Source organism: Aspergillus pseudoviridinutans (assembly GCF_018340605.1).
Source record: "Aspergillus pseudoviridinutans IFM 55266 DNA, scaffold_6, whole genome shotgun sequence".
In the NCBI taxonomy this organism is placed as follows: Eukaryota; Fungi; Ascomycota; class Eurotiomycetes; order Eurotiales; family Aspergillaceae; genus Aspergillus; species Aspergillus pseudoviridinutans.
Window position 1 is genome coordinate 2,389,489 of NW_025091286.1, and position 26,946 is coordinate 2,416,434.

At 50.1% G+C, this 26,946-nt stretch overlaps 14 protein-coding genes across 14 annotated transcripts; 7 read left to right on the forward strand and 7 right to left on the reverse strand.

Moving 5' to 3' along the window:
• Positions 1 to 635: 635 nt before the first annotated feature.
• Asppvi_009263 (uncharacterized protein) lies at positions 636 to 920 on the forward strand (the record flags this gene model as incomplete). Its single annotated transcript, XM_043305120.1, has 1 exon — positions 636 to 920. The coding sequence occupies one exon, from the start codon at positions 636 to 638 to the stop codon at positions 918 to 920; it is 285 nt and encodes a 94-aa protein (XP_043161055.1).
• A 188-nt stretch (positions 921 to 1,108) lies between these two features.
• On the forward strand, positions 1,109 to 1,916 carry Asppvi_009264 (uncharacterized protein; the record flags this gene model as incomplete). Its single annotated transcript, XM_043305121.1, has 3 exons — positions 1,109 to 1,427; positions 1,490 to 1,513; positions 1,567 to 1,916. 3 exons carry the CDS (start codon positions 1,109 to 1,111, stop codon positions 1,914 to 1,916), a joined length of 693 nt encoding a protein of 230 aa, XP_043161056.1.
• Positions 1,917 to 3,138: 1,222 nt separating this feature from the next.
• On the forward strand, positions 3,139 to 4,278 carry Asppvi_009265 (transcription factor domain-containing protein; the record flags this gene model as incomplete). Its single annotated transcript, XM_043305122.1, has 1 exon — positions 3,139 to 4,278. The coding sequence occupies one exon, from the start codon at positions 3,139 to 3,141 to the stop codon at positions 4,276 to 4,278; it is 1,140 nt and encodes a 379-aa protein (XP_043161057.1).
• A 134-nt stretch (positions 4,279 to 4,412) lies between these two features.
• Positions 4,413 to 5,653, reverse strand: Asppvi_009266 (putative aminotransferase; the record flags this gene model as incomplete). Its single annotated transcript, XM_043305123.1, has 2 exons — positions 4,413 to 5,130; positions 5,196 to 5,653. The coding sequence occupies 2 exons, from the start codon at positions 5,651 to 5,653 to the stop codon at positions 4,413 to 4,415; spliced, it is 1,176 nt and encodes a 391-aa protein (XP_043161058.1).
• A 414-nt stretch (positions 5,654 to 6,067) lies between these two features.
• Positions 6,068 to 7,487, forward strand: Asppvi_009267 (aminotransferase-like domain-containing protein; the record flags this gene model as incomplete). The annotated part of the gene is made up of 3 exons (XM_043305124.1): positions 6,068 to 6,526; positions 6,577 to 6,968; positions 7,025 to 7,487. 3 exons carry the CDS (start codon positions 6,068 to 6,070, stop codon positions 7,485 to 7,487), a joined length of 1,314 nt encoding a protein of 437 aa, XP_043161059.1.
• Positions 7,488 to 8,648: 1,161 nt separating this feature from the next.
• Positions 8,649 to 9,890, reverse strand: Asppvi_009268 (DUF453 domain protein; the record flags this gene model as incomplete). Its single annotated transcript, XM_043305125.1, has 1 exon — positions 8,649 to 9,890. The coding sequence occupies one exon, from the start codon at positions 9,888 to 9,890 to the stop codon at positions 8,649 to 8,651; it is 1,242 nt and encodes a 413-aa protein (XP_043161060.1).
• A 1,120-nt stretch (positions 9,891 to 11,010) lies between these two features.
• Positions 11,011 to 12,390, reverse strand: Asppvi_009269 (uncharacterized protein; the record flags this gene model as incomplete). The annotated part of the gene is made up of 1 exon (XM_043305126.1): positions 11,011 to 12,390. The coding sequence occupies one exon, from the start codon at positions 12,388 to 12,390 to the stop codon at positions 11,011 to 11,013; it is 1,380 nt and encodes a 459-aa protein (XP_043161061.1).
• Positions 12,391 to 12,731: 341 nt separating this feature from the next.
• Positions 12,732 to 14,498, reverse strand: cpdS (putative serine carboxypeptidase (CpdS); the record flags this gene model as incomplete). The annotated part of the gene is made up of 5 exons (XM_043305127.1): positions 12,732 to 12,829; positions 12,879 to 13,604; positions 13,661 to 14,081; positions 14,133 to 14,278; positions 14,324 to 14,498. 5 exons carry the CDS (start codon positions 14,496 to 14,498, stop codon positions 12,732 to 12,734), a joined length of 1,566 nt encoding a protein of 521 aa, XP_043161062.1.
• Positions 14,499 to 15,446: 948 nt separating this feature from the next.
• Positions 15,447 to 17,282, forward strand: Asppvi_009271 (putative serine palmitoyltransferase 1; the record flags this gene model as incomplete). The annotated part of the gene is made up of 1 exon (XM_043305128.1): positions 15,447 to 17,282. The coding sequence occupies one exon, from the start codon at positions 15,447 to 15,449 to the stop codon at positions 17,280 to 17,282; it is 1,836 nt and encodes a 611-aa protein (XP_043161063.1).
• A 147-nt stretch (positions 17,283 to 17,429) lies between these two features.
• Positions 17,430 to 18,773, reverse strand: Asppvi_009272 (putative aminotransferase; the record flags this gene model as incomplete). The annotated part of the gene is made up of 3 exons (XM_043305129.1): positions 17,430 to 18,147; positions 18,208 to 18,683; positions 18,741 to 18,773. 3 exons carry the CDS (start codon positions 18,771 to 18,773, stop codon positions 17,430 to 17,432), a joined length of 1,227 nt encoding a protein of 408 aa, XP_043161064.1.
• A 542-nt stretch (positions 18,774 to 19,315) lies between these two features.
• On the reverse strand, positions 19,316 to 20,251 carry Asppvi_009273 (aromatic alcohol reductase; the record flags this gene model as incomplete). The annotated part of the gene is made up of 1 exon (XM_043305130.1): positions 19,316 to 20,251. The coding sequence occupies one exon, from the start codon at positions 20,249 to 20,251 to the stop codon at positions 19,316 to 19,318; it is 936 nt and encodes a 311-aa protein (XP_043161065.1).
• A 741-nt stretch (positions 20,252 to 20,992) lies between these two features.
• Positions 20,993 to 22,600, reverse strand: Asppvi_009274 (uncharacterized protein; the record flags this gene model as incomplete). The annotated part of the gene is made up of 2 exons (XM_043305131.1): positions 20,993 to 22,496; positions 22,545 to 22,600. 2 exons carry the CDS (start codon positions 22,598 to 22,600, stop codon positions 20,993 to 20,995), a joined length of 1,560 nt encoding a protein of 519 aa, XP_043161066.1.
• Positions 22,601 to 25,029: 2,429 nt separating this feature from the next.
• Asppvi_009275 (uncharacterized protein) lies at positions 25,030 to 25,382 on the forward strand (the record flags this gene model as incomplete). Its single annotated transcript, XM_043305132.1, has 2 exons — positions 25,030 to 25,144; positions 25,204 to 25,382. 2 exons carry the CDS (start codon positions 25,030 to 25,032, stop codon positions 25,380 to 25,382), a joined length of 294 nt encoding a protein of 97 aa, XP_043161067.1.
• A 612-nt stretch (positions 25,383 to 25,994) lies between these two features.
• On the forward strand, positions 25,995 to 26,398 carry Asppvi_009276 (uncharacterized protein; the record flags this gene model as incomplete). Its single annotated transcript, XM_043305133.1, has 2 exons — positions 25,995 to 26,126; positions 26,183 to 26,398. 2 exons carry the CDS (start codon positions 25,995 to 25,997, stop codon positions 26,396 to 26,398), a joined length of 348 nt encoding a protein of 115 aa, XP_043161068.1.
• Positions 26,399 to 26,946: the final 548 nt, after the last annotated feature.

Sequence of the window (26,946 nt, forward strand, 5' to 3'; positions counted from 1 at the left end):
AGTGATCGGCCATTTTTGGACCGAAACAAGCCCTGTAAAGGACGCACTTATAACGGAATGGACACTGATTAAGACAAGGGCGTGGAGTTGTCACAACGCCGTCCCAGAGACTAGACAGGGGTTCAGCCAACGCTTAGCTGGCTTTATATTAAATCGGCATTGCGTGTGCAATAAAACGTCTCGGATAAGAGGCAAAACAAGCAGGACACCTGCAAGATCCTGGAGCAGAGTAGGATCAGAATTCGACTTGGGGTCGTATTTGTCCGGGTTGATATTACGACCAGCACCTTACCCTTGCTTAGCACAATTAAGTGCGGCGATGACCACTTGTGCACCATGGTGGTTCAACCAATTCCGCCCCGAGATCTGGCGCCCCTGAGCAATCCTCCATTTTCTATCCTCTTTCTAACATTCTCAACTGCCATTCGCGATTCTTCTGTTTGTTGGTCGAATTCAGTCGGGATTGGTTGCCTATCGAATCAGGATGTGGGCAGAAAATAAGTCAGTGGTCTATACCACTGCCGATGAAGATGAGGTGTCTGCAAAGGCTGGAACAGCGCAGGATCGCAAGGATATGCGGCGAGTGGGAAGACAGCAGGAATTGAATGTATGGGACCACGTCGAACAGCACTGCAATGTTTGCTAAACCCAAGGTAGCGCAATTTCCGATTTCTGTCAGTCCTGGGGTTTACGGCGGTGTTGATGTGTACCTGGGAAGCGGTCCTTTTGTTTGTTTCTCCCCTGTCTGCTCCGAAGATACGTGGGATGGGCAGAATACTGATCGAAATAGTGGCGCATCCTATGGCTTGATAAATGGCGGCAAGGGAGGCATGATATACACCTATTTAGGAGGTCTCGCCGGGTTCAGTTTTGTCATTCTGTCGATGGCTGAAATGGCATCCATGTATTTATTTGCCTGATAACGATTCTCGTCCCGCAGGCCCTCCGCTAATGGACTAATAGGGCCCCAACATCCGGCGGCCAATATCACTGGGTATCAGAGTTTGCACCCCTCAGTTGTCAGTGCATATTGAGCTACATAACCGGCTGGGTCTGTGTGCTTGGATGGCACACTGGAATCGCCGGATGTTGCTATACAGTCGCCAACATGATGGTCGGAGTGGTTGCCATCAATTACCCTGAGACCTATACCTACGAGCCGTGGCATGTCACTCTGCTGGTCATTGCAGTGGCATTAATTGCTTTACTGTTCAACACCCTGCTGGCGCAGAAACTGCCCTTGATCGAAGGGATCATCCTGGTCATCCATTGCTTTGGATTCTTTGGCATTTTGATTCCTCTTTGGGTGCTTTCGCCGAGACCGGCCGCATCAGAAGTTTTTGGATCCATTGAAGATCGAGGCGGCTGGGGAAATAACGGCCTTGCTTGTCTGGTCGGATTAGTCGGACCGATTTATGCCTTGATAGGTATGTTCGACTATCCCCAAGATACTGGGGGTGTGATCTGCTGACAATAAGTACAACCAAAGGTCCTGACTCAGCCGTCCACATGTGTAGGTCTATTCTTGAACCCTGGCAGATTATTGACAACTAATGTGATGAATAGCCGAGGAGATCCGTGACGCATCCAGAGTCCTCCCCCTTGGCATGATCTGGACTCTTATCCTCAACGGATCTACAGGATTCGTCATGATCGTCACACTCGCCTTCTGCGTTGGGGATATTGACACCGTGTTGAAATCTCAGACGGGCTTTGCATTCATCCAAGTCTTCCTCAACTCGACAGGATCCGTCAGAGCTGCCACTGGGATGACGGTGGTCATCATGGCCATGCAGTTCTGTGCTGCAATCAGTAATGTTGCCACCACATCTCGCCAGGTCTATGCGTTTGCCCGGGACAAGGGGCTACCCTTCTCCAACTTCCTGTCAAAGGTGGGCTTATTTCCCAGCGGATGACGGAATGGTGTTAATGACGACTCGCAGGTCAACCCGACTTTCGCCGTTCCCTTAAATGCGCTATGCGTGAGCTTGGTCATTGTTTCTCTTCTCTCCCTGATCAATATTGGATCGTCCGTGGCGTTCAATGCCATCATGTCGCTAGGCACGGCGGCTCTCCTTTCGTCGTACATCATCTCCATCACCTGCGTTCGACTGCGTCGCTGGCGCAAGCAGCCACTTCCTCCCGCCCGCTGGAGCATGGGAAGATTTACTCCCTTTGTTGACACCGTCTCCATTCTTGTTTTGATTGTCATTTGGGCCTTTAGCTTCTTCCCTCTAACCGAGCAGGTCAATCCGTCTACAATGAACTGGAGCATGGCGATCTTCGGGTGCGTCATTCTGCTCTCTTTGGTGTATTACCAGTTACATGCAAAAAAGGTATATAAAGGGCCAGTGACGAGAGTGAATGTGATGGCCGAATGATGATCCGAAGGCCAAGTGTGAAAATATCATATTAAGCCTACCTTGACCATAGGTTTATTGAGATGCATAGTGATTAGATCTGATCTCAATCGCACTTCACCTGACTCCCTGTACTCAGGATGCAATCGACAATAACGTTTGGTCAGTAATTCTGGCTATTCAGTAAGATAGTCGGCGAGTGTTCGTAAACAATACTATTGAGGAGTTCACCAGTGGGAGAGAGATTATGTTTGTTGGTGCCTGAGGCTTCAAATTTTGTCTCGTGGGCACGTGCTCCTCTTCTGTGAGCGCCGTCGCCGGTCGGCGATTTCCCGACCCGATTACTGGCAGCATCAACGGGGCAGAATTATCGATCAGCCGTCGACAATCCGTGATCCATCATCTTGCCCTTCAATGACTGGCAGAAGTCCCGGTGGCACGCGTCAGAGCTTTCGTTTGCCTCGCAGACGCGATGGCTGCTCTGAATGCCGACGCAAAAAAGTGAAAGTATTTCCACATTGACTCCCCTCAATTGGTCGCTCTCGCTCATCTCTTACAATAGTGTGACCTCCGGAGGCCAGTGTGCTCTAGATGCATCCGATTCCCTAAAGAGTGCAAGTATGACTCTAGTTTCGTCGTTGTTCGGAGTCACTGTAGGCAATCTTCTCCAGTGGGTGGCAAGTCGAGAAACCCATGTGCAACCGAAAGGAGCGTCATACCGCTCCGAGCATCGCTCAATCCACTGGAGTGTCTGACACCTGACGACTCTCACTTTTTCATGCATCACTTTGCTACTCAGACCATTCGAGTTCTTTTCCCTCTTGCCCCGCCCGTTTTTGGGCAGACATTGGTCGCCACTGCSGTGGAAACGCCGCATCTTCTGCACGCACTTCTCGCAGCCTCGTGCAGTCATCACGCTCGACTTGTCCAGGAGCCGTCAGCTAGTCAACTGACCATCTTAAAATTTACGGACCTCGCAGTAGCGGGTCTACGTGCAGCCCTGGCTGATCCGGCCGAGACTCTCAAGCCTGAAACCGCCATGACAGCGATGGTTTTATGTACCAATGATGTGTGTAATGGCAATGCTCGGACTTGGAAGGTCCATCTGTCTGGAGTAATGCAATTACTTACGGCCTTGCTTGAGAGGCAGAGGGCAACGGACGGTGGAATTGACCCGTTTGCTTTGTGTCTTCTTAAGTGGTTCGCTACTCTCGACATCCTAGCGGGCCTCTCAGGTACACATGAAGGATGTGTCAACGATGGGCAGTACTGGAACCTGAGTCGGAGTCCCGATTGTGACATTGGTCAGATTGATGAGATCTGCGGCTACTCAACCCAGCTAATGCCTCTGCTGGCGCGAATCGGACAGTTGGCGCGGCGGAACGTGCATGAGCAGTCAATATTAGAAACCTTTACGGAGCCATCCTCTACCATTTCCGAGGAATTGACAGATGAAGCGCAGGACATCGAGAGAAAAGTACTCTCCATTGCCAACCAGTCTCCGTCGGCGGTCACACTCGCGACCCATGATAAAGTTCTGGCATCCGAACTGCACAACACACATCTCTCCTTCATCCACTCAGCACTTTTACATCTCTATCGTCGAGTCGAATTGCTTCCGAAAAGCCATCCCAAGGTAAGGTCGCAGGTGGCGGCCATTCTCGACAACGTCCAGGCAATCAGACCATTCTCCCCGGCAAATGTCCTCATCCTGTGGCCCATTTTCAGTGCCGGTTGTGAGACCGACGATCTTCGCGAACGCCAAGCTATCCAAACAAGGATGGTGAATATGCAGACCATGGGTATGGGGAATTTTACCAGAGCAAGGGATGCTCTTGCTCGTTACTGGGAGTCGGGCGCATCCTCGCGCTGGGACATCTACTTTGCACAGTCTGGGCTGGAACTTGTTCTCTTTTGAACACACTCTATACTGCCTTCGTCTCAGCATCGTATTGGGTCAACCATGGGCAATGGATATTATTTTCTATGACATTGTGATGATTTCACTATTTGATGCAAGTACATAGTTGCGTCTATCTACTTTACCGCTCCTCAAACGGCCACTGGCAGAGAGTGATAGGCATCAGCCATGAATTTCCGCAACGCTTCCAGACCGTCGATCAAGACCTGACGCTCACACACATAGCCGATGCGGACATAGCCCTTAAAGTTTGTGTCTTCGCCGAAGCACCTGCTGCCTGGCACGAACATCACTCCACAGTCCGCTTGCAAACGCTTGCAGAACTCCACATCATCAATTGCAAGGTTGTCCTTATTCACGAACTTGATGAATGCTGTGGTGCCCGCTTGTGGACGGACCCATCGCGCAGCCCAGGCGAATTCCTCGATGAAGCCATCGAGGAGCTCTAGATTGCTTCTTGCCAAGTCGAGGTTACGCTTGAGAATATTACTCACAGTGGGCTCTGACACTGCGCGTGCCGCAATCCGGTCATCGATCTGGCTCACCGAAATCAAAGTGTAGTCGCGGGCTGTCGCACACTGCTCTATGATTTTCCGGCTTCTGGACGCAATCCAGCCCAGCCTAATCCCGGCCAAACTGAAAGCCTTGCTCATTGAGCTAGTGGCAACGGTCTTCTCATAATTGAAGGATAGAATGGAAGGCGGCTCTTCCTGCCCGTCCTGCAGGGAGTGGAAAAGCGGCCGGTACACCTCATCACTATGAATGATGATGCCATACTGGCGCGCAATATCTACAACCTCCTGCAGCACACCGCGGCTCAGGACAGCTCCGGTCGGATTCTGAGGGTTGCTGTGGATTTGTCAGGTCCACCTTCACTTCACGTCGGAGTCACTTGTGGCTCCTAGAGTACTCACTTAATGATGATGACCTTGGTATTTGGTCTGATCAGTGATCTCAGATCGTCCAAGTTGACCCGCCATCCGTTCTGCTCGTCTGCCCTCCAAAGGCTGACCTCGGCGCCGAAGGACTCGGGAACGGAGTGGAGCTGCTGGTAGGTTGGATAGTGGCAGATGACATGGTCACCCCGAGCAACATTGGTATATAGAGCTAAGAAGTTGGCCTGGATAGCGCCATTCGTGATAAGGATGTTGTCTTTTGATAATGGCTCGGACTCCTCGTCGCGGTAGAGGTTGGCGATGTTTGAGCGCAAGGCATCACTGCCCCGGATCGCTCCATAGGTCTGCTTCTGGGAGAAGTCGATAAGGCTAGCTCTGTCCTTGTTCCCCGCGAAGACCAGAAGATCATCGAGTGAGACGGAAGCACAGCAAGTCTCAGCGAGGTTATGAGTTGCCCATGTTTCATGCTCGTCCATCCACTGTGAGAGTCAGACCTCGACTCATGCACCTGACAGTAATCTACTTGCCTTTTCCACAGCGAACGCTTTGATGTGTTCCATTGTGTCGCTGCCTTATACGGGTTATGAATCACAAATCAAGTCTGAACAAAGAAAAAGGCGCAAGAGAAGAAGGAAGAAGAATTTATATATAAGCAGCTGCCAATGTCAAGGACTCAAAGGACGCACGGAGAACCCATCGTTTGGTGCCTCCCGCTGGATCCATTGCTTGGCATGTTGTGATTGGTTGAATCGCCTTGATTACCCAAAACGGAAATCCTGTATCCCCACGTAAGTCAGAGGCAAACCCAAGTCGTCATCAGTGTATAAATGCGCCAGGGCCCTCGTGGATTTCCGTCCTCAACAAGGTTCTGCCTTTCTCGCTGTCCTTCAATGTCTTCAACTCCTTGTATCGATTTGTTGAAAGGCTCGCCCGCCACGGCTCTTCTCCCCACCCAGCGCCTAAGTGATGCTGCAGTATCGGCTTTGTCGAAGCCGGAAGTCACAGTAACCGGCTTAGACTATGGGCCGGATGAAGGTCACTTACCGCTCAGGACTCACCTTGCCGAGTGGCTGACGGGATACTACAAACCCTCCCAGCCGATTCAAGCGGATCGCATCTGCATAACCGGGGGAGCCAGCCAGAACTTGTCGAGTATCCTCCAAGTCTTCACTGATCCATCGCAAACACGGTATATATGGATGCCACAGGCGTCTTACMATCTTGGATTCAGGATCTTTGAGGATGCAGGGTTCTACCGGAGGTTAAGGGCTGTCCCTGAGGACGAGGAGGGGATGGACATGGAGTTTCTTGAACGCGCTCTCGCTAAAGACGAGGCAGTTGCAGAGATGGTGAGCTGAAGAAACCGTTTCAAAAATTACCACAGCTAAATTCCACGTAGGGAGAAGGATACAAGCGTCCGGAACGCTACCGGAAGATATTCAAACACGTCATTTACTGCGTGCCCAACTTCTCCAATCCCACGGGCGCTACTATGTCTCTCCGAAGGCGAGAGGCTCTCGTCCGTTTAGCTCGCAAATTCAATGCTCTAGTAATTTGCGACGATGTCTACGACTTTCTGCACTGGTCTGCCGCTCATTCTCCAGATAATGGAAATTCATGGGTTTCCATCCTCCCTCGCGTCCTGGATCTAGATCGGACGCTTGATGGTGGACCGCGGGGTATCTTCGGTAATGTCGTCAGTAATGGGACCTTTAGCAAGATCATTGCCCCTGGTTGTCGCGTTGGTTGGGCCGAGGGAGAGCCTCAATTAGTTTATGGCTTGTCACAAGTGTAAGACTCTCCCTACCGTCTATGGCTGTCCTCTTGGCTGAACACGAATTACGCAGAGGCTCTACAGTATCAGGGGGCCCTCCATCTCAACTCATGTCGACGTTCGTTGATGAAATGCTACAAGATGGTTCTGTCACGCAGCATATAAGACAAATCTTGATCCCAACATACTGTCGCCGACACTCCACTCTGGTATCGGCGGTCAAGGAGAGACTGTATCCCCTTGGAGTCGAGATACATACGGATGCAAGTGACGCATTGTATGCTGGAGGCTTTTTTGTGTGGGTCAGATTGCCCCAGCCACTCACTTCTCGCAATGTCACTGAAAGAGCACTGCGGGAGGAGAATCTGATTCTCGGCAATGGGGACATTTTTATCGTCCCCGGGGATCAATCCTCCATGTCTCAAGATCAATGCTTGAGACTTTGCTTCGCGTGGGAGGACGAAAGGGGCCTGATGGAGGGAGTCAAGCGGTTGCAGAAGGTGTTGGTCAGGATGCTCAACGAGGTGAAGAAGTAAGTACCGCCAATCGATGGCGGATCTGCATGTACATTGTGATCTTTCCGTTCTCCATTGTGTTCCTCAGAAGCCGTGCGCATAAATGGTGCTGATGTAGTCATCGCTCGTCCACCTCACTTAAGCAACGATGATCATATTTCTCGAGTCGTGGAAGCCGAGCAGCCAAACGCTGCAATACTCCTCTGTAAACCTGTGCCGTGTCCGAGAAATATCAAGACCCTAACATCAGGGAATACAACCTTGTCTCCAATAAGCCCCCGAACGCAAATCAGCGAAGCGGGAATCATGAACCTACCGGGATTTGCTCCAGTATCGCACTCATGGTGTCTGCGTCCATATTGGTGATTGGACATACTTCACAACGAGGATCCACGTCAAGCTTTTCGATACAATGACCTTGAATCAGGGGAATGTACTTMTGGTGGAAGTCCACGAATAGATGGAGCCATCGTAGTTTAGGAAACGCCAGGCCTTGCAAAGTCTCGTTGCTATCGTCATTTCCATCCATGACTGCATGAAGAAATGCCCTTTCTACGAAATTGGCGTGAACTGGCGACGATCTGGTGTAATAGGCCGGAAATAACCTGGCAGATTATTCGGCCACCACAAAGGCGGATGCAGATCTTTCCAGAGGATGCGCATCGCTTCGTGACACCAGGTTTTATTGACTAGACCACAGCACAGAAGGGTATATTCTCTTGAACATGATATCTCTTTGTCGCGCTTCGCGTCGTAGAAGCTGTCGTGGTCGTATGGCTCTTCCCCTGCCCACTCGATGATAGAACGGCGGATTTCGGGGAGAAGAAAGGCGCGCCGGTTGGCTGTCATCGTGAGCCGATGTATAGTATTGATATCTTAACTTTGAAAGTGCCTAATATTCACCATGGATAGCTAGAGCTAATCTCAGTCGATGATCTTTATATTTACAGCTTAGGCTTTGTGACTCATCCGATAATGTTTCCCCGCGGTTTAGGGAGGCGCAGCCAGCCCTTATTTTAAATGATGCTTCATTCTAATATTATACAATGGAGATATGTACATTCGAATCTCACTAGTCGTACGTTCGTTTTCAAACAATATAAACACATCTCCTAACAATGTGGACGCTGCCGAACCAGCGTGCAAACCCCATATTTACAACAATTTATATATTTCAGGTGTTCACGCGGAAGTATCTTTCCAGAAGACACGCCCCTCCATAATCCGACGCGCTGTTCGATAGACCGTCGCACAGCGTAAATGACCTTCGGTATCAAAATCCGCGCTGACGAGCAGATTGCCACTTGCATGGCCTAAGGTAATGCCAGCGGGATCGACTGCTTTGTCACTCACCACGTCGGCCACAACAGTGCCGGACACTCTTCCAGCCGTCGCAAGAGCCAAAGCGACGGTGATGGGAACGGCTTTATGTGGTTGGCCGACGGAGAGAGCGCGAACCACCAGATCGACATCCTTCGACGTCTGCATCATTCCAGAAGTACAAGAATCTGACGGCGATGATACAAGGCAGATCTTGGGAACACTCCCAGGCACCTCTTTCGGTGTCTTAGCCAGCCCCATCTTCACGCCAGCTTGCCGACGGATAGAATCCAACCGTGGGAGTAGAGTAGGATGCGCGTCAATCTCATCCGGTGCCAGATTTCCTCGAACTCCCAAGTCAGAAGCACGCACGAAAACGCATGGGTTGCCCACATCGATACAGGATGCGGGAATGTTGTCAAAGCAATCAACAACCTTCCCAGTTGGCAGCAATTTGCCCGTCCTGGAGCCTGCAGGGTCAATGAAATCGAGCTGTATTCGAGCGCCTGTTCCAGCCACACCATCGATAGCAAAATCACCGGCTGCTGCTGCCTCCCCCTCCACTACAGGGAACGTAGAGCGGATGACCTTTTCCGTGTTGGTATTGAATATTCGGACAGAGACAGTGTTGAAATCGTCGGCCACGGGAAAGAGACCAGTATCGACTGCATATGGTCCAACCGCACTGATCATGTTCCCACAGTTGCTGGAATAATCAACATCCATGTTCTTCACTCCTAGCGAAACAAAGGTGTAATCAACATCAGCATCCGGCCGGTCGGATTTGCTGACCACGCACACCTTGGACAGACTAGAGATGCCGCCGCCCATGCCATCTAACTGGCGTCCATATGGATCGGGACTGCCGATGGTACCGCGGAAGATGTCATCCCACTTCTGTTGTTCCGACGGTAGATCCTCTTTTCGGAAGAAGATGGCGCGCGACGTCCCCCCGCGATAATATGCTGCTGGAACGCTGTTTTGCTTCTTGGATAATGGAGATGTGCGAGATATGAAACGTCGATATAGTCTTACATTCTGGTTAAGTGGTTTAGAGGAGTGAATGAGCTGTCCGAGGCGTCTAGGCAGCATTATAAACCACATGCAAAGGGCTCTTCAATCCTCGTCAAAGACATGAAAATTTTATCGGGTAGCCGATCGAAAATGAGTAGTGGAGCAAATATCCGGATAGAGAGCTCGATCTCCAATGGCTGTTGCAAATAAATGGTGGAAGTTGCAGGAGAAGGACCAGTACAAATAGAGAAGATGATGAGGCGGGAATCCTCCGATTCTCGGCACTTTTCCGTTTCGTGAATCTGCCGATGGGCTACGGACATCTAGGGTGGCATATGGACGTTTTGTTCTTTCATCGTGAGACAATCCCGTTGCCTCGGCAGGATATCTATATTCAGGACAAGACGTAAACAAGGACCTAAAGGCATGCTGCAGGATAGCTAAGAATCGGCCCTATGGCACTCTATCTTCGGATAGCTGCCACACGCTCTGGCTAGCACCGATGATTGCTGCTCTGACCGCCGTTGAGCAGGTGCCTGAGGTGTATTGGAGTGTACACCCGGACCGACCGGTCGGTCGTAGGATGATGGGTCTGCACCGATCTACGGTCCAAATGGGGTGGTCTGCTTTCTCGCAATGCAGCTGCCGGTGAGGCTGTTGGAGACGAAGCGCTGTAACCTCGACTTTATCGACGACGGGGACTTTGTCAAAGGTCTCAAAACCACAACTTGCCGTGGTTCTGCGATTTGCTGTACGATCCTATAAAGCAAATTTCCGAGGAGACGACCGTCTACTGCGTGATCAATATTATCTCTCTTTGACAACCACAGGACGTTGCCAGAATGGAAAGTTGTAATGGACTGTTTCCACGGCATTGTTGACGACACATCACTGAGCCAGCAGTGAAGGTCATACTCACAAATCCAAATGCACAGCAAGAGAACAAGGAAGGAATCGTCAATCTTCTAGATGACCCAACTCGCCTCGTCAATTGGATACCAGATAATCTTACATCGACTGTGCCAATATCGGATCGAGTAGTTGGAAGGACCACTTCACGACAGTCTCCAATCTCCCGCTCCCGGATTCGGGCAGACATGGAGCTGAATTCGACAACACCTGATGACGGTAGACAGAACGATCCGAAGTGCTGGCTAGAAGCAGCACTGGAGGAAGCCTTCAAGCTCGATGACTGGCCTCTGCGTGTCCGTCACTCTGGACGTAGCAACCTTCTGCTCTCCGCATCCGCCAGGCGCTCTCTGAGCACGTATATTTCATCATCTAATTCTTGAGTTGAGGCAACATGATATTTCAATCTCAGGATCAACGCGGAAATGAGCAACAGCCCGATGGAAACCAGGTACGACCATTGTCCAACCTGCTGAGGATTCTCCTCGGGCGGTCCATCGTTGTGTATGTACCACTCAATCCAGGCGACAAATGCGATCAGTGTCAAGGGGCTGATGATGATGCTCAGTAACAGTCCAACGAGAATGAGGGCGTCTGCCAATAGACGAAGGCATTCTTTGGCAAATTGCCTACTTAGGACGGACCGAAACCGGCGCCAAATAGAGCCCTTGGAGGAAGGGAAATCGTTTTGGCGTGCAAGTGACTTCAGTAGACAGAATCCTTCCCGAAAGCTGCTCCGTATGGCCTTGCGTTCTCGCCAAACGACCACCATCTGCACGGACGGGATTCGAGAACCGTAGGGGAAGAACCTCGAGACAAGAAGGATGATGTTCAAGATGACAGTGACGCCAAGAAGACTGTATATGTAACGCCTTGAATATACAAACTTGTTCCAGAATGACTGCGGGTGGTCCAGTTCCGAGTTCCTGGTCGCAACCCACACGTTCAAAGACGTCTGCTGGCGAAGAATCTGACTGGTGTTGAAGCAAGGGTTGAAGCAGATGTCACCGAGCTGACCCCAGAGGGTGATATTGGAGAATATGCTCCAGACACTATTGTTCCAAGTGGATGTTCGCCATGAGGCTTGCCAACCATCGCTGGATGTTTCGTCGAACGGAGGGAGGTCAGGATAGCAGAACATGTATTGGGTCGGTGTGTTTTTTGCAGTATTTGAGTAGACCAACGCGCAAATGGAACCAGCGAACATCAGGGTATTCCAGAGGTAGAATAGGATAACTCGAATGCGCTCTTGCGAGAGAACGCGGGACCAGCATTGCAAGGGCAGAAACACAAGATAGCCTGTGATTACAATAGCACTGACTGCATCGGCATCCAATTCCACAGCGGCTGGCTGGACCACCACATTGTCTCTCTCCGTGATGAGCTGAGGAAAACTATCCCAAAGGCTGGTATTTTGGGGCAGATATGGAATGGTAACCGGTCCCGGGTCCACAGGCGACGAGGGACTGGAAACGAGAATGAAAGCCTGGATGGCGGCGACTCCTGCGTATGTTGCTGCAGCACCTAGGAACACGTCGGCCAGCCATCCAGTCCATCGTGTCACGCAGCTGGCCAGAAGAAGAGCGTAGAAGAGATAACGGGGACAGGAATCATAGATGGTGCTGATAGGATAGAAACAGACGGCTTCCTGGGCGATAAATAGAGGACCTTGCGTGCTCATTCTGGACATGCAGTGCAAAAAGCCAGCAGATATTGATGTATTTCCAAGAATTAATTCTATTTTCAGACTTCCCACCGCTATATACACCGAAAAGGTAGGCAATCATTTTTCACATGTGGAGACTTTGGCGAGTGTGGGGATAGTCTCGGCTCAATGACATCAGACATTTCCCCCATCTTGGTCAACACTGGAATTTTCTATAATTCTTCGTAGACGATCCCATCGATCATAGTACTCTAACAAGTCCTAACTTTCAAGGTATCCCTAGGGATAGAGAATCGGGCGCCCTTTTCATCCTCCACTTTAACATAGTGGATGGTGGCCTGTGACGCCGGGACTTCCTAAGCACTATAGCTTCCAGGCGATGACAGGTTGTCAATACGCCCGAGCAGAAATTCCAATTGACGGTAAGCTGCTCCAGGCGTATACTGCGGGATCTCTATTGCGGCGGTCAGCACGAAACATGTAGGTATAGATGATTCTCTTACCGTGGCCAGCCAAATAGACTGTTGAAAAGGTCAGGCCGCGCTCAGTGTGGGCCGTACCCAAATATCCAGCCCCAGCATCCAGAACGTACGGATTTGGCGCAGTAGATGTCCAGAGCTCTGCAAGGCCATAATGATAGGGAACGTAGAGGGGCTCTACAGGCGGCTGCTGGAAGCCCTGTGCACCGTTCCATGTCATATTCTGAATCGTGGCGAGAGATCCGTTCACGAATAGCAGATAATCAAGCCATCCATGTCCGATAAGGACATTGTTGGTACGCTCAATCACACTAGGGAGAGGACCAAGGGCGCTGGGAACGGATTGATCGCCTTTAGCAAAGATTGTGGTTTCCCCACACACGGAGTAGTCCGTTGGAGGGACGTGAAGGGCCTTTTGAACATCCGAGCGATTGAAATAATTGTTGGGACCGCCGGCCAGAGAGGGGAAGCCCATCTCATCCCATAGATATGGACAGAAGTCGGTGAGATGGTAGAAGTTGAAGCAGGGGTTGACATAGTAGGCCGCCTGAACGATTTCATCCCAGAGAGAGCAGTTGTTCTGGGATGGGTCTGGGGCGACAGGGAATTTCTTTGGAGGTGGAAAGGTGATAGCCTCATCCAAAAACTTGTTGTATCCGCATTTCTCAGCACGTTCATTGATATCCTTGACGAAAGTATCATTGAGAGAGAAGACGTTCAGGTACTGATTCAGGTGGCTGACAGCGGGTGCTACTCGATATATCAGCCTTGAAATAATGAGCGGACATGACGGAAGAGGTGCATACCATATATCATCACAGAATCGTCGTTGATGGACGGATCGTTGATCTGGATGCCCTTCACATTGAAGTACTTTGTATCTTTCTCGTCCAGCATGGCCGAGGCAATGTAAGGAATATACTGTCCAGCATAGCTTTCTCCAGTAATATACACCTTGCGGCCATGCAGGTTAAATGTATCAACGAAGTGCTTGAACCAGCTCTTGAACTGCCTTGCAACATCCTCCTCATTGTTGACCGTGGAGGGCCCCGGGGAGAAGCCAGTTCCGGCCGGTTGATCCACATAGACCATGTTGGTCAGGTTAGTCCAAGAGTATGGATTGCGGACGGGCTTGTATGTGCCAGATTGCCAGAGAAAAGGACCATGTTCCTGCAGCAATCCGTCGAGAGAACTACATCCTGGGCCTCCATTCAACCAGATGGTGATCTGCCGACTGTCAGTCAGGTGCACCAATTTTTATGCTGGGTCTACATCTACCTCGTCATGTGCTTTGGGGTTCTGAGATGGAAAGAACCAGAAGAATAGACTGGAATTCCCAACTGGCTTGTTGGGAAGAGTACCGGCATAAGATTCACCCACGTCGAAGTCCACCTCGGGAATGCCCGTGCCATTTACGAGAAATCCTAACAATCATCAGACCGGGAGACTCGTAGGTAGATTAAACGTACGCTGCGTCTTCTTATTCAGATACTTATAGCCTCCGTCATCTGCGACAGTGACAGCCCGAGTCTTTAGATGGCCATGATCCACCTTGATTGGTCTGACTGCTTTGCGATGAGGACTTTCCAGGGCCAGGGTGGTGCTAGCCACAAGCAGGGTGATTGCACTGACTGCGAAATGCATTCTGGCGTGATTGACAAAGAAACAGCAGTTACACTTGGGAAAGACCATGCTTTTATTTACGAGCAATATTAGTTGTATCCCACTCCTCTCTGTTCTATTAGGAAACGCAACACCAAGGAATGTGGAGCAGAAGCTTCACCCCGCTTGGGAAGCTTGTATGCCAGATAATGATCTTCACTGTGTGATTGGGTGAGCCAATCCTGTAATTGTGATACCCATCAGACGGATTTATTAGTCTTCTTAATGTTACATCCAATGCTCTGAATAGACCCGTACGCCTCTGCTAGCTCCCAGCGCTCCGCCGGACGTCCGACTCCTCAATGGACCTGAGAGTGGGATCCATTATTGCATGATATTGAACCAATGGAACACCTGCTGCTGCCTTGGATGGAGGCCACGACATAGCTAGGTATATTCCTCCCAACATTGCGCTATAACGGTGGCGATGGTCGGCATGACAACTCTCGTTGATCTGATATTTTCAAGCGAGGCATCTTCTCATTGTCTTGAGTAATATATATTTGGGTTCCTGGTTGATCCAGTCGGTCATTTTTTCTAATGTGGCATCATTGGCTCGAGAAATTCAAGTAATAGAATCCATATGGAAATGCAGGATTTGACAGATTGGCMAGAGTGAGAACTAGAAGCTGTCCTGGAACCTCATTACCTAGATACAGAGTACGGCATAGGTACTGCCGTAGGAGATCTCATCTGTCTTTGGTTGTTTGGGTTCTGATGAGGGATTTGTGGTTGCCTGCGAGGCTCAACCAATCAGACTGCCCAAGGCATCGGGACTTTCGGAAGTCGGCACGTGGACATTCGCTGCCTCAGGTTCCTTCACCAGCACGGGCGGGTATTCCCACCTCCCAAACCCAAATTCCATCAACATTCATCACTTTGTTTATCCACCACGGCATCTCTCCTCCACAATTTCGGTTGGTTCCCATCATGCCACGATGGAAACGCAAAGAGAAACCCTTGACCAGCGCGACTGGCCCACAAGCTTTATCGTCCAAAGCGAGCGAGAACGGACGGAGCAAATCTGAACCTCACTCCGTCGCGCTTACCTCTCTTCGAGCAGTCTCCAGTGAGATCTACAATCCAGCCGAAGCGCAGAGACTCGCAAAGCAGCACGCCGAGTTTGGTCCCCTTGGCGATCCGTCGCATCTCTACGTGAGCAAACACAGCGGGGGCGAAATCCCCGACCCGATCCTCGACGAGCCGCCATACTTCACCGCTCTCACGACCTATATCAGTTTCCTCGTTTTGATCTTTCTCGGCCACTTCCATGACTTTTGCGACAAGTATTTTCGATCTCACACCTACAAGCACCTCCGCCCGCAAAATGGCTATGCCTCGTTGTACAGTGATTTCGAGAGCTTCTATACTCGACGCATGAAGCGGCGGATCAATGACTGTTTCGAGCGACCGACCACCGGCGTTCCAGGGAGATATATCACTTTGTTGGATCAGCAATCGGATGACAACCTCCATTTCCGGCTCACAGGGACGACCACGGACACTTTAAACCTTAGCTCGTACAACTATCTTGGATTTGCGCAGTCCGAGGGACCCTGTTCTGATCTCGCCGAAGAAACTATTCGTCAAAATGGAATCACTATGGCCGGCTCAGTTGCCGAACCCGGCACCCCACAGCTTCATGCCGAGGTCGAGCAACAAGTGGCGCGGTTCGTGGGAAAGGAGGATGCGATTGTTTTTTCCATGGGCTTTGTTACCAATGCCACGATTTTCCCTGCCCTCATGGACAAGGGATGCCTGATCCTCTCGGATGAACTCAATCATGCGTCCATTCGCTTCGGGGCACGTCTCTCAGGAGCTGCCATCCAGGTCTTTGCGCATAACAACATGGCGGATCTGGAGAGACGCCTTCGAGAGGCCATCTCCCAGGGCCAACCCCGCACCCACCGGCCCTGGAAGAAGATCCTGGTCTCGGTCGAAGGTCTATATTCTATGGAAGGCACTATGTGCAATCTGCCCCGCATCTTGGAGCTTAAGAAGCGTTATAAATTCTATCTCTTCGTTGATGAAGCTCACTCCATCGGCGCGGTCGGGCCTCGTGGACGGGGAGTCTGCGATTTCTTCAAGGTCGATCCTGCTGAGGTCGATATTCTCATGGGTACATTTACCAAGTCTTTCGGTGCCAATGGTGGGTATATTGCGGCAGACAAGACCCTCATTAAGAAACTGCGCGCCACAAATGCTGGACAAATCTTCGGCGAAGCCCCTGCTCCTGCCGTTCTGGCACAGATCTCCTCCTCTTTGCGACTGATCGCCGATGAGGATCCTCTTCACCCGGGTCAGGGCCTGGAACGGGTACAGAGACTTGGGTTCAATGCTCGATATTTGCGACTGGGCCTAAAAAGACTTGGCTTTATAGTTTACGGACATGATGATTCGCCCATTGTGCCGTTAATGCTGTACAACCCAGCAAAGATGCCGGCATTCTCCCATGAGATGCTACGACGGAAGATCTCTGTCGTGGTGGTGACCTATCCAGCCACCCCACTGGAGCTATCTCGGGCCCGACTATGTGTTTCTGCTGCTCACACAAAGGATGATCTTGACCACATACTCCGAGTATGTAACGAGGTCGGTGATATTCTGGGCTTAAAGTATTCCACAGGCGTGGCTGGAGGATTAAAAGAACCGCTGCCTCCGGGACTGACTGTTAGAGATGCCCAGAAACTAATCTGTCCCCCACGCTGGAACGTAGAAGAGGTCATTGAGCGGGGTTCTCGGGATGTACATAATCCTCTCTATTGACCGTGGTGCTGGAGGGAGTAAACAAGTAGACACCGCGATACAAGATGTAATATGTAATATTTAGACTAATTTTATTTAGATACTAATTAACGAGGACATGACAAACAATAATACTTATCTTCCTGACGCCAGGAAACTTCAACTTGATCATTTCCGTTCAGCCAAGGGCACCACCTCATAATACTCGTTAATGAAAGCTGCCAGCGCCTCCAATGCAGCTTCCAAAGCCTGGGTACTTTGTCCAAAGCCCAGTCGGACATAACCCTTAAACATTTCTCCAAAGCACTTTTGTCCCGGCACGAGTAGCACACCCTTCTTTTCGAGAACAAGGATACAGAATTCAACATCATCGATAGCTACGCCGTTTCGGCTAAACTTGACAAACCCGACTGGTCCAGCGACTGGACGAACCCACTCGCAGATCGAAGAATGCTGGTCAATGAAAGATTGCACAACCTCTAGATTGTGCTTTGCGAGACCTAGGTTGCGTTTCATCAATTCCCGCAGACGAACAGGCTCGAGAGCCATAGCAGCAATTCGCTCGTCGATCTGGCTAACTGTGATGACCGTATAGGAGCGGGCGTTCAGACAGAGATCGAGAATGGAAGAACTGTGAGAGGCTATCCAGCCCACGCGAATCCCGGCGAGGGAAAACGTCTTTGAGAGCGAGCACGTCACCACTGATTTCTCATATCGAAAGGAGAGCAGGGAAGGGGGATATTCGGAATCCGTCGGCGAGATTGAATGGAACAATGCGCGATAGATCTCATCGCTGAAGACGGTGATGGAGCGCCGCCGGGCCAGGTCGACTATCTTACCAAGAGTTGACTTGGTAATGACGGCGCCTGTGGGGTTCTGAGGGTTGCTGAGGGACAAGAGCGTCAAACGAATAGGCTCGACCTAAGAAAGAGAGAACACCGCTTACTTCAAGACGATCATCTTGGTATTGGGCTGGATGAGGCGCTCCAGTTGCTCCACATCCAGCTGCCAATGATTATTCTCGCTTGCTTGCCAGAGGCTCACTTCCGCACCCAGACAGGCTGGAAGAGAGTATAACTGAGGGTACGTTGGATACTGGACAATGACATGATCTCCGGGTCCGACCAGCGCAAAGAACACGATGAAGTTTGCCAGCGATGCACCAGGTGTGGTGATGATGTTGTTGGGAGATATGGCGGCCTCTGATTCACTGGCGTACAATTCAGCTATATTCATGCGCAGCTCTTCAAGGCCTGTGAAAGATGGACCATAGTTCATTGGCACTGACAGAGTCGTGGCCAAGGGGTTATCGGCATATTCAACAGAGTCGTTACCTAGCGAGCTCAGCTCCTGGATAGTGACAGGAAGGGAATATGAATGGGCAAGATTGTGCTTGGCTCCTGGACTGCGAGTCAGAATCCACTATTGCACTCCAAATCAGTTGGTTTGCCTCTCTGCCAGAAGTTGCACATCTCTTACATGATCAATCTCAAATGTATCAAGTTTCACCATTGTGAATATTGTGATCTTGGATTATCAATATTTTACTACCTAAATGACCTCAAAAGCAGAGGTATAGAGGTGATACGTATCCCATATTTATACATTTACTGTATTCTTTGCATTGATATTGCATGACTCATCCTTGTCTCCCACAGGGCGTGCGCTGATTCCGTCCTAGGTATGGTTGTGCTGGCAGTACGAGAACCCGCAAAGATACATTTTGCTTAGGCCGATGTTAGCCGTAGGTGTAGTATACCTCAAGTGTGGACAGTATATTTGCTTCATGCTCACGAGCGATGCTCTACATGGAGACGTCCTATCATCCTTTCAGTTGGCCAATAAATAGAATTATGGATTGTGCTCGTCGCTGGGATATCAAAAGCTCTACGGTAAACTATCCAGCCCGGTTCAGACCCCAGGCCGAACCCTATGCATAGCAGGTTCGCGCTGGACCGGGATGGGTACTGCGAGCCGAGTGGCAGAGTCTATGTGTTTTTGTTCAAGTAGCACTCCGTCGTATGGATATCTATGTTGTAAATGGCCATTTACGGCTATACACTATGCTGTAAATGAAGTCGTGCCCATTCCTCCGCAGTCAAAGCATGGATCCCAACCCGACGGTTCCACGTCTTGGACAAATCCCACGCTACACCACGCCCTTCACCGAAAACAACCTGATATTTGAACAAGGTGTTGTCAGGGTCGCCCGCAAGATCAGTCCGGGCAGCCTCCACGGTTCTTATATGCCTGGTAAATTTGCGTCCGGTTATCCTCTCAACTAACTGTGCCAGCTGTTCATACGTCAAGGTATCTCCAGCGATATAGATCGGCTTGTTATCGAAGACCGAGTCAGCGCTCGAGCCAAGCACAGTCTCAGCAGTAATTTTGCCAATATCCTCCGGTGCTGTTACAGATACCTTGGTATCCAAGCCTCCAAGGGCTACTATCGTATCATCTTTAAAGTTGACGACCCCAAACCAAGGCTCAAATAAGAAACTAGTGAACAGGCCGGTCGATATGATCACCCACTTAGTCCGGTTCTGCGAGCGCAGGAGATCCCTCACATCAAGCTGCTCATCAAATAGATCCTGCGCGGAACCCCGGCCGATAGTATCGTAATCGACTCCAAATTGCCAGGGCACGTATCGAGGAACCTGAGCCGCCAGAACAGCACGGGCAAGTTTGAGCTGAGTGCCAGAGCCAGCTGCAAAGCCGGTACAACCGATGATTGTGTCGTATGCACCAAAGATGTCTGAGAGGTGCTTTTCAGAGTCCTTGGCAATATCGCCAGGAATAAGTTGCACATTCAGATTGCGCAGTTCCTCGAGCTCCTTGACTTTGTCGGGGTCGGTGGATGCGATGCTCGAGGGCCGTAGTAAAACGGCAATAGTTGCGCCATCTCGATGAGGATGCTGTGCAAGAGAGTGTAAGACATGGTTGCCCAGCTCGCCTGCGCCAATAACGAGGATCTTCGCACGCCCAGACATGCTGTATAAATAGAATAAGGTTCTATGTTTCTCAGTGTTCTAAACCAAACTCTCTTATGCGGAGAAGTTGTTGTGACATTTATATCTATACATTACCCATGTAAGCCTCGGACTTAAAGTGGTTACGTCCATACGATTACACATCCGTGTGGGCTTTGTAGGCCCTTTGTTGATGTTTTCATGCGTCACCACGGGCGAGAAATCCATAGATCAGTCCAACCAAGTCAGTCAAATGCAAGTCATGCAACGAATCTTATTCATAGTTAACATTTTTTGGGAAGTTTAGATTTGTAAGCAAGACCCTCATTCGGAGACTTTGGTTAAAATTACTCCATCTCCCAATGAAATTCTCCGATATACTAAAATAGGTTTAGATACGCCAGTGACAGCCTCCCGTCCTTTTGGGGATGACCACTCCACAGAGAACTCCAACCTTGCTTTAATCGAACCACAATACTTACAAGTATGAGAACTGATGTCATTATTATGAACGAGCTAGTCTGGTAGGTAGCCATTTACGCCATGGAGATTGACGCTGTCACCAGTCAGCGGAGACCGGTCTAGCGTCCACTGTGAGCTCAAAGTACCAGGATTCGTCTTCATCATGAATATGTATGCAGCTCATGCGGCCGCCGTCAAGTAGTCCGCGTCTCCCTCTTTCCAAATCCCTTGCACTAGGTGCCGATTCAGATCACGTCTATCGGACTAGATTGATTCCACCAACCTGGCTGTCAGTTGCGCTCACCATCCTCCTGCTATGATGAGATTACACCCCGTTCCGAATGCCCGACTGGTAGCGCAATATACACACTCCCCAGCAACTTGGATATAGGTCCCTGTAACATGTCCGTCCGCCCAGAAGAGGATCATGGGCAGGTCTCCGGCCGTCCAGTGGTAGACCGTCTGGTCATACCCAATGTGCAGCTTCTCGTCCACTCGATACTTGTACATACTCGCCAGTGGACAGCCATTAAGACTGGACCCCTGGATAATCTTCTTAGGATCAGCTTGATTGCAACCGCATTGCACACCAAAAACACCTTGGCCCCCGAAAGGAATGGGCCGAAAGTCGCCAAACTGCGATACCTTCCCCACCAGCTGGCCCCCTGGTGTCCTTTTGACACTGACGGCAACCGTCTCCAGCTCGGCAGAATAATAACAGTTGTTCCCATGCACATCCTGTTTCAAAACATTCCGCCCCAGATTGCCCATCTTTCTTAGCAGCGGCGAAGGGACGAAGCTCTTGCCCACGTCCTTTGCGAGTCCGATGGTGAAGTCCTTGGTCACCGAGCGGACATGTGGATGGTTGCGCGGCCGGCGAAGAAGCGCTTCGGCCCAGCCGGATATCATGTAAATGGGTTCACCGTGCTTTGGACCTGCTCCGCGGTCGATCTTAAATTTCACATTTGGCATGTCCTCTGCTCGGGTGAGCCGGGGTTTGCCGTATTCCACAACGCCGATTTGCACCAGCGAATGGTAGAAATTTGCCGCTAGCTCGGCGAAGTTCTCAAAAGGATTCTCCAGACTTCCCAACAGCTGCCCGTTAAAGCTATCTGCCAACGCGTACCCCGTGAAGACAGTGTAATGCACTCCAAGCATGGCAGCAATATAGCGTCTCGCCACTCGTTCATAGTAACAAGCATGGGCCATCAAATCAATCAGGTCGGCGAGACTCACTTCTCGAAGACCGCAGAACTGTGCCAGGCCGAGGATTCGGGCGAGAAGGAGATCATGATGCGCTGGCGAGCGCAACGACTTGCGGACCATGCTCAGCGCATACCGGCCCAGAATATTCTTCGCGAGAGTCGGCATAAACTGAAAGGGGTTGATGCGTTGCAGCATCCATTCGCGATACTCCGCTGGCCACGTTGCTCCTAGGCGCTCGCGGATAGCGGCGCCTTTAGACGGGGAGTTGAGATTTACGATGACCGGTTCCTGCAATCCGAATGATTGGAGGCGTCCGGCCGAAAGTCCGAATCGGTCGCGCGCGCGACTGATGTCTGTGTATGCGGTGAAGAATAATCTCTCCACTCCGGCTGGAGTCATTATCCATCCGACCTGGGCCGTTTTAGCCTCTTCCTGTGAGGCAGGCACAAGCGGTGTGAGATATCCTAGCTTAGTCAGGCGGACAAAAAGCGTCTGGATCTCCTCAAGGAATTGCTGACATGCTTGGTGGTTGAGGTAGAGCTGGGTGATTTTTACTCCTCCCCGAACGAGCAGTTTGACCGCGGCGGAGAGGGGGTCTCTGTTACTGTGTTAATGGTTTGCACCTTAAACATAATGATCTGCTGACCCAGAAGAGAGGGCTTCTCCAACCAACTCAACTGCCAACTCACCGATATCCTCCATTTGGACGGATCAGGCTGGATGATGTCTTGAGCAAATGTAAGCTGCGCGTCTTGGTAATCGTAGTGGGTCTACTGCCTGGAGATAGGATAGAAAGAGGAATAAAAGGACTCAGGCTGAATGATCACTTTTAAATAACATTACTGGTCCTCAATTTTGCAGTCCTCAGTCTTGTGTTTTTGCGCTTGGTCTAAAGAGAGTATAGTGCAAGGTTTAGGCCGCGTGAATACGAGGTTTTCCCCTCTTACCGAGCAGCATCTTCAGGCGGTTACTCCGAGGGACGGAGGAGCTTTTGATTCGCGGCTGATCAGCATCTGATTTTCTTCACTACCGTAAAGCATGCTTCTCTGTACTCCGTACATGATATAGCATAAAGACAGCAATGGAAACTTACTTAATAAACAGGTTAGCCACAGACCTGCAGTGCTATTTTCCACTCTGTATACTGGGTCGGCTTGATATTGATTTTCTAACGGACGGACAAACCTAACCTAACGACAAGTACGAAGTAGACCGAATACTATCTTAAAGTACGATTTCAGGGTTGTAAAGTCGTTAATTATAATATATGTAAAGTTTCGGTGCGTGGGATTATTGCAGATCTCCTGACATATATAACAGTGTAACTTTGCAAGCCGCGGTATACTTTATGCATAACCGACCCTTCCACCTAGTTTCAGGGTCGGTTAATTATGTAACTGGGTGCTCTAACCGCGATCTAACCAAGTTGAAGAGATAAGAATAATTGATAGTAGGGATAGAACCAAGCCTGCTAAGTATATTCTCAGTTGTTAGTGTAGTGTAGTAACTAACGATAACTAGTGAATCTATCCATAAGTGAGACGTTGTTGAACACAGACTGGGCAGGTACAGCGATAATAGTACATGTCCTCCTCTAGTCCTCCCTCTACTACCTCCGTAAAAACCTCTCCAACTACTCTTTACAGGGTCGTTTACTCATTCCTGGAATCCTGAAGTATTGATCACGTGTCGGCTATTCCCAGACTAAAAAATGGTTTCGTTTGCTCTGTTCGCGGGGTTCGTGTCGTCCGCTGACTTTGTACAGTCTGGGATTGTTCCATGAAAGCTGCTCCATGAGGCCTCGAAAGATGTACTGGTGAGAAGTGGCCTCTTCATAAAGGCCTCAGCGTATGCAGAGAAATACATGGGTGATGTGGTGAGCGCCTCTTGTATACAGTACTTTGTTCTTATATATTTAGGCGATGGTACTCAAAATGATGGTCGTTAAGCAAAGTGCTCACAGACCAGTATTGTTTCTTTTACCCACTTGACATAATTATGATTATTGTGGACAGCCTTGGCATCACAGCTTTTGCTACCATGCTCATATCTACGAGGGTAATCGAGTGTCAGCCTCGGTGTCGTTGATCCATTAAATCTCACATACATTGACATCCCTGTTCATACCGGTCTGAACAGCGCCATGTCGACGTCGATCAGGGACCTTAGGGGGTCTGAGAGGCGAAACGCCGAGCGGATGCAGGGGACAGGGCGCCTGACGCAGTCTCGATGAGGCAGAGGCCTAATACACTAGATTTGTCGAAAACGCGCATTTAGTACCATAATATAAATGCAACATCAGAGCTTTATCCTCCTAGGTGCCAATGCAGATCGTAAGCAAGAATGGGAGGCCTAATCTGGGGCAAGGTTTGAATCCAGAAAGTGGCGGTTTTAGCTGCGGATCCCCACAAAATTAGCAGCGGTTTTATTGGACCGTGTACCACTCTAGACGCCTGCTACTGGTCCTACGAATATGTTACCCTTATGAGTAGGGATCGCCGCTCGAAGAGGGCCATGTCGACGCTGATTTTAGTGCATTGAGGCTGTGGTTACTCCGTACTGCTGAATAATAACTCAACATCAGGATTACAGCTGGCAACTTGACGTGATAATAAGATGTTGATTTTCAACCGTGAGAGACTTGGGAAGTGGGATGATATACCAATTGCTTTTGGGTTATCTGCCCAGCTATCGTACTGAAAGCATAAGATGTACTGTCCACCATCGCAATCAATTCATATGTTTATAGTCAATATGTCTCAGAAGGTTACACTGCATAAGCCATATGAGCTGAGGATACAAAAGTGGACACTTTAGACACCGGCACGATGCAATAACCAGTGGCCTCACGTTTCCAGGGATAATAGACTGTTGGCAAGGGCGTCAGGCGCCCAATTAGGCGTGCTATGATGTATAGATCAGCTGTATATTACTTCATAGAAATGGGAACATATGGCTTGATCAACATTGATGTAGACGACCCTTGGGGTATAAGAAGGAGGACTGATCCGCCTCTATCCTGAGTCTTTATCCCATCTCAATCCATAGTATCTCACTCTGATTCCAATCCTGATCCCGATCAATCTCTCTGCAACATCACTGTCTCTTTAAACTCATATATTATCGTCATCATGGTTAAGATCGCCATTCTCCCTCTCACCGTTCTTGCCGCACTGGCTCCTTTTGCCGCTGCAGACAACTGCAAGACTGGCTTGAACTACTGTGGTTATAACCTCTTGAACATTGGTATGTGAACTCGCCACTCCCGTCCAGACTTAACACACCTAACGATTCATTCCCGGCAGGCAACTATGGAGCCCAGGTCAATGGCGCCCTCCAGTCTGCCGGCCAGTCCACCGACGACGCCCATATCCGGGAATCCCTCTTCCACTGCAATGGTGGCCAGAATGGTGATATTTCCTTCATCACTTACTGCGGCGGTGGCTGCACTGATGGTGGCTCCGGCCGCAGCGATTTCTGCTGAAGAGTTGGCTGCACATTGTTATCTTGATTCATAAGTGAAGGTGTGGTTTGGACGTGGATGTTCTACTTAGGTCTATCCACTTTAATCATATTCAACATGTGATAGAGTGGGAACACTTAGGCTTTCAAGGAATGGATTTTGCTTGGAGACTTAGTTTGGTTCTCAAGTCAAATGGATAAAGCATACAATGATAAGACCATGGCATTTGTACCAGCTCCGAATTTGCCATTTTTTGTATGTGAGAAGTGTAGACTTTTAAAGGACGGATCTAGTAGCAAAAGGAATACTCCAGGGCCTCTATGGGATTATTGGATTATCTTAGTAACCCGTTGGTTCCCTGTAGTTCGGTCAATCTCCGCCGATACATAAATAGACAAAGCTTAGCGGTTTATACGAGCGGAAGCTGCCGAGCCAATCAAGCTTAGCAGCCAACACAGATTTGTTACATATTTTTAGTGGCGCCATAGCTTCGCAAATGAGACGGCCCACTTCCGGAGCTACTTCTGGACGAAGTGAGTGCGCCTCCCTTTCCCTGGACCGTTCTTCCCTCATTCAGAGAGGATTTTCTCCTTGGAGACAGAGACACAGCTAATAAACCACCCATAACAACCAATGAAAGGCATAGCAAAACTGATCCACCACTGGGCAGATGGTATTCCCCGCTGTATCAAACCCCATCCCGAAGGCGATCTGTCCCTTAACGAGCTCAAGGAAAAGATCAAAGGGTGGCTGCTCTTTCTCCAAGTAAGATATTTCATCCGTACCCAGGAGAAATTGAGGAACTAATCGATGGGACTGAGGAGATCGGTGCCGTCTTGATTGCCACTGATGGCCCACATTCCACGGTTCGCTCGCCTCTCGTGGGCAAGGAGGCTGCCAAGGTGACTCCCATCGACTATGCCTCGACCGTGTGTTTCACGCGTCATACTCGCAAGCATGCTCTCTTTCTCCGGGCCCGCCCACATCATCCCCTGTACCAGGTGCACCTCACCCGGATGGCTACTGTGCCTGGCTGAGTCTCCACAATGGCGACGACATCTACCACTCTGAGAACTGGACCTTTTTCCACTACATCTCTTTCCCGGAGCCGCGGGAGCAGGTCAACGATTAATACCTCCCGCCCAGCATTCTGGTTGCTCAAGCAGCAGCCATCATGGCGGAGCAGAAGAGAACTCCGCCGGTGGAGCGTAAGTAACGCCCCAGTCTATTACTCCAAGAATCTGCAAAGAGGCTTTGTGAGGGCCGCATTCAGGAGGATACTTGTGCCGAAGATCATCACACCAGCTTTTGAATGGTCCAGGATCTTCATGCGCGCGGTTAACGAGTGATCCCGGGCGAGTCTGCGAAACAGCTGCCAGGCACCTCGTGGTATGCCACTTCTAAATCTCTGAGACGCCTCGGCGAAGTCCATGACGGTATTAACCGTCCCAACCCGCGAGGTGGTGTCTAGTTTACCTTTCTTACCTTTGGCTAAGCCTCCTAGCGGGCTCGATATACAATTAAACGCGTCCCTAACTCCACTCATCAACTCCCTTCACGATTCTGCTAGTCTTGGACGGTCCAC